Source organism: Diospyros lotus, chromosome 12 (assembly GCF_014633365.1).
Source record: "Diospyros lotus cultivar Yz01 chromosome 12, ASM1463336v1, whole genome shotgun sequence".
NCBI lineage: Eukaryota > Viridiplantae > Streptophyta > Magnoliopsida > Ericales > Ebenaceae > Diospyros > Diospyros lotus.
In genome coordinates, this window is record NC_068349.1 from 12,609,194 (window position 1) to 12,621,297 (window position 12,104).

The 12,104-nt window shown below is 33.7% G+C and overlaps 1 protein-coding gene across 1 annotated transcript; it reads right to left on the reverse strand.

The window, feature by feature from the left end:
* Positions 1-9,909: 9,909 nt before the first annotated feature.
* Positions 9,910-10,732, reverse strand: LOC127787223 (pectinesterase inhibitor 9-like). Its single transcript, XM_052315161.1, has one exon. It carries the CDS (start codon positions 10,693-10,695, stop codon positions 10,081-10,083), a length of 615 nt encoding a protein of 204 aa, XP_052171121.1. The 5' UTR covers positions 10,696-10,732; the 3' UTR covers positions 9,910-10,080.
* Between the last annotated feature and the right edge of the window lie 1,372 nt (positions 10,733-12,104).

Here is a 12,104-nt window from a genome sequence, read left to right on the forward strand (position 1 = left end):
ACAGAAGCTGAGTATATTGCAGTATCCGATGCTGCGAAGGAAGCTGTCTAGATCAAGAAGTTTGTGATAGAACTTGGAGTGGTTCCCTCAATAGAGTCTGTCGTGCCCTTATTTTACGACAACAATGGGGCCATAGCGCAAGCCAAGGAACCAAGGTCTCACCAAAAGTCCAAGTCCAAACACATTGAGAGACGCTTCCACCTCATTCGAGAGATTGTTGGTAGAGGAGATGTCGATGTGCAGAGAGTAGATACATCAAAGAATGCAGCAGATCCACTGACTAAGGCCATGAACCAGAAGCAACTAGATTCTCATCTAGACAGATGGGGTATGAGATACCATTCAAAATGGTCTTAGGGCTAGTGGGAGATTGTTGGATATAAGCCCTTAAGACCAGTTCTAGTGACACAATAGGGCTTGATCTTGTAATTCTTTAAACCTTATTTAATGGCAAGTTTTATGTTTAATTGAAATTGCAATATGATTTGAATTGAACATACAAATATCCTTTAGTATAATAAGGAGTGGATACCATTCTTAATTGTTAAGAATAATCGAGACGAATAATCCACAATACGTTATATTATAAATATGTTCCTGGCCATAGAGTTCCTAACTTGGATAATTAGTAACTCGCAAAGGCTGGCACATAGTCTTCCTCCTTGTTCGGTATAAGATACCGAAAGACAAGATTGGTGGGTCTCGTACCACTCTGTATAAGATACAGAAGGAAGACGAGTGGGTGCTCGTTATAGGAACGAGTTCACTGAACGGGACTATTAATATTGAATCACATGGGTTTTATCTCACGGGTCAATGATTTAATATTAACTACGGATTTGTATTAGTCCTTAGACCTGAGATGACATGGATATCTGTGTATTAGTGGATTAGGATATCAGCGATATTATATGGTTGTCCTAATCAGAGATAGCCGTACGTATCTATGTGCCTAGTTCAGTGACACACGAGGTATATGTGCATCGGACATGGAATCTATCACCTCGAGATATATGAGGAGGATGTCCTATGCGATCCAATAGTCACTTGACGATAAATCCTTGGCCGAGGTAATATGACGACGAAATTTGGATTCCGTAGAGGGTGTGTCAAATTAGTCAAGTGTGATTATTGGATTTGGTCATACGACGAGATCGAGAGATTTGACCTACTGACCGTGATCTCATATCTCGTCAGGATATAGTATGATAGAGGGATTGTATTGCAGGGCATCGTAGTGTAAGGTTCACATTCCCGTTTCACATTAAATTGGGTAATCATGACATATTGCTAGATGTCACTCGTGATTTACGAGAATTAATAATTGATTAATTCTCGTTGCCAATTTAATTGTTAACCCAGAAAGTCCCACCCAATAGAAGTCGTTTTAAAAGAAAAAGGGGCAAATTTAGTAATTATGGAATTACTAAATTATAAATGCAATTATTTATGAAATAAGAATAATTAAATAAGTAATATGATTATTTATTTAATTATTAATTTGGATTGGGTTTTTTGCTAGCACCTAAGCCTGGCCCAATAGCATTTAGGGTTTTAGGGTTTCTTGTCAATAAATATAACATTAAACCCAAAATCCAATCAATCAATCAGTTGAATAAAAATGGAAATTTTAGATAAAATTTTCGAGTCCCTTTTTCTCTCAAGTCTATTGAAGTCTTGACGATTTCGGGTGGACCGACTCGGCATCTCACGCGTGGGAGATATCAGGCGTGTTATCGGCAACGAAATCAGATTTCGTTTCGAGGTAACTTTTCGTTTTATATCTTCGATTTAACCGTAAGATTTGAAAAACGTGATACCAATAAAATCAGATTTTATTTTCCGCTGCGTATGATCAGATCAATGTTTTCTAACACAAACAATACATCGTGTAGATATAAGATTTGACCACCATACATGCACAACTTGCAGGTGTCAATACCTGTAACTTCAAACTTTGTATTGTTACCATAGAGATCCACTTAGTTCCATATGGTATTTGATAGTATTCCACGAATGAACTTTTATCTTTTGCTACTTAGTCTGTGACTCCTAAATCAACAATCCACGAAGGATTAAATTCAATTAAGATTACAAAACTCAAAACATAAATAGCATTTGAAAATGCATTTAGAGCTTGTACCTTTCTAATTTCATTACAATCACATGCTAAATGTCCTATCTTGCCACAATTCTAGCATTTTAACTTTGACATGTTATTCTTTTTCAAGGGATTGCAAGTTAGCCCCTTACCCTTTCCATGGTGACTCTTAGTTTTCTCAAAACGAGCACCTTTAGTCTTTTTGGGGACATAATTTCCCTTCTTTCCTTTATGAGAAAATGTTTGCATGAATTGGAAGCATCTTCTGAGCTAAATGCCATCACATATATGTCAATATTAGGTCTAGAGGCCTCAATATAATCTTTCTCTAACTCCAAATGTCATGAAACATATGTTAAATATAAGCCCTTAAGACCAGTTCTAGTGACATAAAGGGACTTGATATTGTAATTCTTTAAATATTATTTAAATGGCAAGTTTATATATTTTTATTTAAATTATAATATGATTTAAATTAAAAACGTATATCCATTAGTATAATAAGAAGTGGATACTATTCTTAAGAGTTAAGAATACGAGTTACGGATAATCCACAATTCGTTATACTATAAACATGTTCTTGGCCATGAAGCTAATCTAGATAATATCAACTTGTAAAGGCTAGCACATCATCTTCTTCCTTATTCAGTATGAGATACTAAAAGATAAGGTTGGTAAATTTTGTGTTATTCTGTATGAGATATGGAAGAAATATGAGTGGGTTTTCATTGCAGGAATGAGTTCATTGAACGAAACTGTTAATTAACATGGAATCACATGAGTTTTATCTCACATGTCAATGATTCAATATTAGCTACAGACGTGCAACTAGTCCTTAGAGCTGAAAAAACATGGATATCTATGTATTGGTGGATTAAAATATCAGCGATATTATATGGTTGTTCTAGTCACAAACGATCATACGTATCTATGTGCTTAGTTCAGTGATGCATGAGGTATGTGTACATCAGACATAGAATCTATCACCTCAAGATATATGAGGAGAATATCCTATGCGATCCAATAATCACTTGACGATGAATCCTTAGCCAGGGTAATATGACAATGGAATGTGTTTTATAAGGTTATGTTATATTAGTCAAGATTGATTTTGGATCTGGTCATATGACGAGATTAAGATATTTAACATGCTGACCATGATCTTATATTTTGTCGGGATATAAGACAATAGAATGACCGTATTGCATGGTATAGTAGTAAAATGTTCACAATACTCGCTTCACATTAAATTGGGTAATCATGACATATTAGTAAATGTCACTCATAATTTACAAAAATTAATAATTGATTAATTCTCGTTGTTAATTTAATTGTGAACTCAGAAAGTCCCACTAAAAAAAATCACTTTCAAAGAGAAAAAAGATAAATTAATAATTTTAGAATTACTAATAATAATGCATCTATTTATTGGATAAATAAGAATAATTAAATGATTATATTATGAATATAATTATTTAATTATTAATTAGATTGGGCTTTTTGTTAGCATGTTAAGCTTAGCCCAATAGTACTATTGGATTGGACTTAATACAATTAAATTCCTTTGAATTGAGGTTAGTCCAATAGCCTTAAATGAAATGGGTTTGAGAAACCCAATCCATTAAAGGAATATGGTTATATTGGAACTCTATAAATAACTCAATTAACCCTTTATTTATTTCTTCTTGGAACACTTAAGAGTTGAGAGAACTCTTGGATAAGTGTGTGTGAATTCAAAAGAGACTTATTCTCTTCTCTTGATATTTTTGGATCTAAGTGATTTCGAGTGGACTGATTCGGCATCCTACATTTGGAGGATTATACGACCGAAAATCTAACGATGAAATTGAATTTTATCAAAATGTATTATTTCGTTTTTACCTTTAATTTATGTAAATCATAATTTCTAAAAAATATAATACTTGCAAATTAAATTTTATTCCGCTGCACATATGATGAGATCTATGTAAACCAATAACATCAACTATTGTCTTGATGTTGACATTATGTGTGAGATATATTTTCATGTGCTCCTAGTTATAGGGTAGGAATATGATAACAACTTACATTTGTTGTTCATCAGAAAGGTTCACTCTTGCATCCTTGAGTTCATTGATCATATTGGTCATCTTTTTAAGATGTTGCCTAATATTTTGGTTTGGACACTTTTTTGTATGTATCAAATTTGATAGTTAGACCTTTGCAACAGAAGTCGCCCTAAATTACTTCTTAAAAGCAGTTCACATTTCATTTGTCAACTTCTATTTTTTGAATTCATGCAAAATTTCATTCTCCATACTACTAAGCAATATAATGCGAGCAGTTAAGTTTTTTTTTTTTCTTTCAGGCATTGTAAGCCTTTTTGTTCCTTCTATGTTGTGTGATGGTTTCTTTAGTAATCTCCATCATAACTTGATTTAGGGTTTTTAATGACTTGTGTTCTTAAGAATATACTAAATTTTCATAGTCCAAATCTCATAATTGTCTCTATTCAATTTCTCACCTTATATCAAATCAACTATGATAGTTTTGGAAGATGCCATATTCAAAGGATAATCTACATAAATTCATCTTATTAGTATCATCTCATGCCTTATACATATTTATCAAACAAAATTAATAATAAATATTCAACTGGATACATGATTAAAAGTTTACTATGTTTCTAATCATCATCCATATTTCAATTTTTCAAATATTACTAATTTTATTTATTTTTACCTTAAAAATAAATATTGAGATCATTTAATCCCACTTATTAAGAAACTATTGTAACATGTTTAATTAGATAGATTAAATAACCAACAATAAAGCAATTCATTTTATAAGATGAAATAATAAATACATAGTTTAGAAATTTACTACGAAAGCAAAAATTGAACTAGATACAAAAATTATCTAGAAATAATTATAGCTCTTTGAAGAAGAATGTAAGCAACAATATAAAGACCAGTACAAAATGTCTTATTTGAGAATTTTGATTTCTAGATGTTGATTATTAACTCCTTATCATGTGACATCAATGTGGCAAATAAATATTGATACTTTGTTTCGTGAGTCCATAAACCCTTATAATAAGTAAATATGAGTTTTTACATCATATCACACATAATGATGTGTGCTCACATATGCTTTGACCATTCACCATTCGATAATCATCTAACTGTCTCATTATCTTCATAACTTGAACTCTTTGAACTATAATTCAGATGAGTATTAGGGTTTTCACTAGTGTCATTTTCTTAAAAATAGATTAAAAGAAAAATAGCAGATTAAGAATTTGAAAAATTAAATTCTTTAAATAATTTTACCCAACAAAAAGGATATTATGGACTAATTCACTTATGATTAACTAATAAGATCAAAATATGCCACAATGAAAACACCATTGTTAACTAATAACAATGTTGTTGTCCCCCAATTTTTTTTTTTTCTCTTTTGAAAAAAAAAATGTTCTAAAGCAATCAAAAAACTTTTTAGGCTAAATAGGCCTTTAAAGCCAAAACATACCTTTAAGCCAAAAAACGACCAAACAACCCCTTAAGGCCAAACAACCAAATGCCAAATAGCCTTGCCGAACAAGTTTTAATCGAAAACAAGAAACCCTATTTCATTCTCCAGATTTTTTTAATTTGATTCTTGTGGGTATCACTATCATCGTTGGCCATTGCCTTTATCTACTTTATCTCTTACTACCATCACTCTAGCCACAGCTGCAACCGATGTCGTCGTTATCATCCTCAATCATGGTCACAATCGTCGTCGTTAAAATGAGTAATTAAACGTAGTTACAAAGCTACGTCGAAGAAAACGAAAGGTCACAGAATGGAGATCAAGGGGGAATACGAAAAGGTTTTACAACATAAAACCCAGACAACCATTGCCATTGTTAGAGAAGATGAAAGGGTGCAACACTAAGTCACAATCTGGCATTGAAGATGGTAGATGTAGGCGGCTGGTTGTAGGTGGAGAGTTGCATCGATCATCCTCACGGAGAAGACATACGATCGCTCATGCCAGAAAATGCGGAGAGTCATAGGTGATCGAATGTGGAAAATGTTGTCAGAGACTCGAAGGCAGTCAATCGCAGGTGGTCGTTCTCACAGAGAAGATGACTGACGACAAAAATGGCGTCGCCGACTTCTCCCACTGGCCTTTCAAATGGCCACCATTGGCTTTTTTCATCGACCCTTCATCATCGATAGCCGCTAGCCAAACTCTAGTATTTTGTTGTATTTTTTATTTTTTTTATATGCATGTGCATACAACTCAAAATTTGTATGAAAAAATGTACATATATGCATTTAATCATATTTTTCACGTACATACATACACAACATTCATATATATATATATATATGTGCATTACCCGACACACACATATACACCCTGTGATCAATCAAAAAACAACCTTTTTGCTCTGTTACCAATGTTGGGAAACAAATAGAGAACATAAATGGTATACGAAAACCATAAACAATTGAAATAGAACTTACCTGATTTTGCAAAGCAAAATTGAAATTGGATCTTTAGGTTGAATTACTAGTTCAAAAATGAAATTATAAAACCAAAAATCATTTGTATCCCACAACCTAAAAGCCACAGTTACACAAAAAATACATTTTGAGAGTTTGTTTCTTCTATACAAGTGGAAAAACACACTAGCACAAAATGAACTTCTCTTCACTTTTCATTAATTGGAAATCCACCAACTATTTCATTATATATACTAGCATGCGCGAGCATGCTTCTGATTTGTCTGCCCACTTCCCCCACCCTTGGAGGAAGTGGGTTTAACTGCGAAAAAAGCAGTTGATCTCACTGCAACTGCACATGGCAATTGCAGATTGGGATAAAAATTTGGATCTGGACCAGATCGGATCTGGGTCTGGAACCCTTTATGAACTGAACGACGTGAGTGTGTACAACCCGGATTTATTACAAAAATATTCCATTGTAACCACAAAACCTGTTGACTGCAAGATGGTACGACTATCTCTCTCCGATCCATTCCTTTGTATATATATTCTCTATAACGTTAGTTGGCCCTTTTTCACAAGAGGAAAATGCGCACTGTAACTGAACGACGTTGAAATTTTATTATTAATAATAAACCATGATCGGGTCTTTTGCCGACTCCGTAGCTAGCTAGAGAGATTCACAGTTGAAAGGAAAATGCAAATTAAGCGACATGGATGGATCATCCACAATTAATAAGAAATTATATAAATCGCGCATTGAATGAATTAATCGGGCAATTTGGTTACTCAGAGTCAGAGCTTTGTCCTGAGTGGCGCGGATACCGCCCGGCTGTCTCCGCTTCCGACGATACTTCCTCCATAAATCAGGCAACAGCTTCCCCTCACTTCACATTAATTTCATTTAATTTAAGGCCACTGCACTACTGCCTATTCTTATTTGAGAAATGCTCTTCTTGTTGATAAGTTTGATAAATAATTTTTTTTATAAAATTAAAGTAATATACATAAATCTATAATAATTTTGCATAAATTCATAATTATGAATCTTGTGTAAAATTATTATGATTTGTATGTGTCACGTTAATTTATAAAAATTATTTATTAAATTTATTAGTGATTTATTATTGTTTTGGTTTGAACAGCCACAAGACAAGCAAATTACCGATCATTTGACCACGCTTTAGGCTTTGAATAGAACCAAAAATATGAGTTAATTTGTTTGACAATAAAAGCTAAAGGAATGGACAACGGGAGTGGGAAAATTGGTAATTATATAGTAAATGATAATTATGTGGGAATATTTAAAGAAGTGAAATTAATAAGTTATCTTTGAAAATCAATCAATCTCATTCTATCACGTGTTCTTGTTGATAAGTAACGAGAAGATGATATATGTCTCCTCGCCCAACTCAATTTGGAAGGATAGTAACTAAAATCTAACTCTAGAATCCTTATCTTGAAAAATCTAAACCCCATCAATACAAACTCAAGGACTTTGGAAATAACTCTAAAAACTATAACTCTCATTGTCAACTCGAAATAATTGAACATGAGAATATTGAAGATAACTCTAGATATCTCAACTTATTTCACCTTTGAAGAATCTGAGTCCAACACTATCTTTATTTGTTTCAATAAATTCATCTCTAACTCAAAATATTCAAGTATGAAAATCTCATAGACAACTTTAAGTGTCCTGACTCACTTCATCTTATAAAATTAAAGAACCCTCACAAGTAAACTAAAAGACTTATTGTTCATTAAATATTTATTGTTCACTTATTATACTTAAGAATCAGAAGTTATGGAAACTAACCTTACCCTTTCTTATGAGTGTTCCCATTATCAAAACTATAGTGATTGATCCCAAATACCATCATCAGTGACATATAATATATCCCAATTGGTTATTGATGTGGGACTTGGTTGTTGGTCATTGGAATCTTGGATATATTACTTAATTTTACAAGGCTATAAGTCAACTTTAAATAAAAATTTCAAGTGAGGGCCCTAAGTGGCATTACAAATAGTATTATAGCTCACTTAGATAGGATTAATACCATGTGAGTGTGAGTCATAAGAATGTTTTGAATTTGTCTTGAGTAAAATTAATCGAAATGGGATTTTTGACGAAGCAAGAATGCTAAATATTAAAGAAGGAAGAATTTATAATAACTTGAACTCATATTAGTAGTCTACTAAATTTTAGATATATTATTCAATCTTCATTTAACACTTTGTAAATGAGGACTTATGCCTTACATTCACAAAGCATCCTTCCTCTTCTCTCTTTTACTCTTCCAAAGTTTTCGATTGGCACAAACTTTACATGTTGTCTTATCATATTAGACCTTAATTTGTTTTGCACAAATTTGATTTGGCTCTTTGGCTTATAATTTGATCTATATATATTTGGTTAATTAACCCCCTGATCCACAAGCTATCACAACATAGGATAAAAATGCATTTAAGCATAAATCACACTTCAATTCAAAATTAATCCATCAAATCATTATTTTTTTTATTTTAATACTACTAGAATTTGGATAATATCATAGAAAACTATGTTATAAATTCGTAGGCAAACTCTCAAAATTGAGAATTCACTAACAATTTAGGTGGAAAATTGTGATGCTGATTTTTTATTTCATCTCTATTTGGAAATAGGTCACTTTCTACTTTGAAATAGGCCTTCTATTTTGCAATTATAGGCCTTATTTTGACATATATTCTCACTTTTCCCATCTTTTTCAACAACACAACTATTTATTTGGAAATACCATTTTCATATTGGCTTTTCAGGAAGTTCAATATTCTATTAAAAACAACACATTATATATATATATATATTCCTATTTGGAAATACAATTATATATGAAAAATTAAATTCTTCTAATACATTTGATCGATCCCCCACCCTGGTCTACCAAGGCCATCCTTGTTCCGAGCACCATTAGAGACATCAACTGGACGGTCAATGATATTCAACCTCCAGGCATTCAAACATTAGATTGAATTAATTGTTGGTGATTTTTCACACCATGACAAAAGAATGATAGGAAAAAGACAATTGTTATTTAATATGACCACTATCTAGTTAATTTTGCAAACTAAAAATGTTAATTATTTCACCATATAACTTTATATTGTACTCGATCGGTAATAACTTAATTATACGAGAGTTACTCACAGTGAGTATGCTTTTTATCACTGATATTGTCACATCCACATTAATATAAATTTTATCTGAATATAATGAATATAAGATAAAGTATCAAATTTGTTCGGAACACCATTAGAGAGAACGAACACCTCTGAGACCAGATATTGTACAAGAACGCAAACACAATTAAGAAATAATTAAGAAGTGGGGGTACACAAGCAAAAAGACTGGAAACATCATCAAGTCAACTCAGACCCTCACTGCACTATCTAATTAAACAAACCACTAGCTTATGTAGCAACATATATCTATATGTGATCGTCACGGACTTCTACTCAACCGTTCCTTCCTTTCGCCATCTTCTCTCCAAAGAGGGCAACCAGAGCAAGGGCATTACTGGTGACCTGGGAACAAGTGGTAACTCTAGCCGTAATCCCACTCTTTAGATCTCCTATCATGGTGGGATCGGAAAACCCGTCAATGCACGTGTTGGCGGCGGTGATGGCGGCACTGACCCAGGTCTGAACGTTGCTCATATGCCACTCGAAATCCTGAGCCGAGGGGCGGCCAATCTGGCCGAGCTCGCCGATGGATCTGTTGAGCTGGACGACGGCGTCGGCCATGTTCCGGGTGCAGTCTCTGATGGCCTGGTACTCTCGGGGCTTGATGCCGGCGGCTTTGAGCTGCCTGGAGACGAAGACGGTGGTGGACTGGGCGCTGGACAGGCTGACGGACAAGGCGGCTTGAGCCAGCTGCTGGTCGCTTTGCTGGATCTTGCTGGCGTAGACGGAGAGGGAGTGAATGCAGAGGGAAGGGTAGCGGGTGGCTCTGCATGAGGATTTGATGAAGTTTGCTGCGGCGGAGGCTGGAGGAGTGGCCGCCGTGGAGCGGAGGTGGAGTAGTAGTAAGAGCAAGTAAAGGACAAGATTTGCCATGTTTTTGAAAGGCATATAGAGACGGAAGTGGAAGACTGTGGATTTGGATGGATATTTTGAATTGCGAAGAAAGAGCTTGGACTTGGGGGCTATATATAGGCAGCCCAGAAGCTAGGGTGGGGCATTGCTGTACATACACTATACAGTGATTATTTTATACCAAGTTTTGTTAAAATAATATAATAATATTTTGTAACTATCACTCACTCATTTTTTGGGGTATTCTATTGCTACAAAGTGCTTACTGGTGGGGTGGGGTGTAAATTTTTAAGCAAGCGTTGGAATTTTGGAGTGTTTCTTTCGTATTCGTATCTTTTGTTACTTAGTGATATTTGATTTGATATATACAATTCACAAAACTAATAAGTGAGAGGGTTATGATTTTATTAAACACACTTTAAACAAAGATTTTAATTATGAGTAATAAAAAATCATGCATCTGAATTCAATTCCATGAGCAACATAACATACTTATCTCTCATCTGGGTGGAAATATAATATTTGTAAGATTTCACTAAATTAATCATACTTCTCAATTTTTTTTTCGAGAGAATGATTTGAACTTCTTATGATTTATCTAATGAATTTTTCCCTTCTAATACTTAAATGTACACACACTTAAGAAAAAAATTTTAGTCCATCGAATGACTTGCAAACTATATGCACTTGATAAGAATACAAAAAATTATAGATATGCAAATTTATTTTTAAAATAATTTGAACTCTTAACTAAAAAATCTTCTATAACATTTTAGTACACCTCAAATAGCTAGGCACACTATAATATTATATATCTTCTTCCCTTTGAGCTCAAATAGACAAGCGCGTTACTTGCAATTAAGGCTAGACGTGGTAATATATATATGGCACCGCTCTAGTTGTCAAATGTCGGCCAAGCCCAATTGCACGCCATGCTTTGATCACAAGGATTCGAGTTGGATTTGGCACCTATATTAATGAACAAGTGAGACATAGGTGAAAAATAAATGAAAAATAAATTTGCCACATGCATACTTTTATAATTATGAATTATATTAGTGGCTATACTTTTTAATGAGTTATTCTATCTTATGTATAATTTCTTTCTTTTTTTTAGTTAACTCTTATCTTCATTTTAGCATGCATGTTCTTTAATTTGACGAATTATATTTATTAATTAATCTTCTTGAGCCCATTAAAATTAAAATGAATTTGGTGGTAGATGGAGCTGATTAAGCTACCGTCATTTAATTTTCAAGATAAATAATTTGTAGAACTAAACCATCTAATCTAGCTGTATATATTGGCTGGACCCCTTCCCTGGCGACCACTGACTCTGCTCATCGTCCAATGCATGCAATAGCCAATGGGTGTGGTGTCGAAGGGCGTCAAACGCCCCATGCACGTGCCAACGAAGCAAATATCAATGTCCGATCAAGTCAATG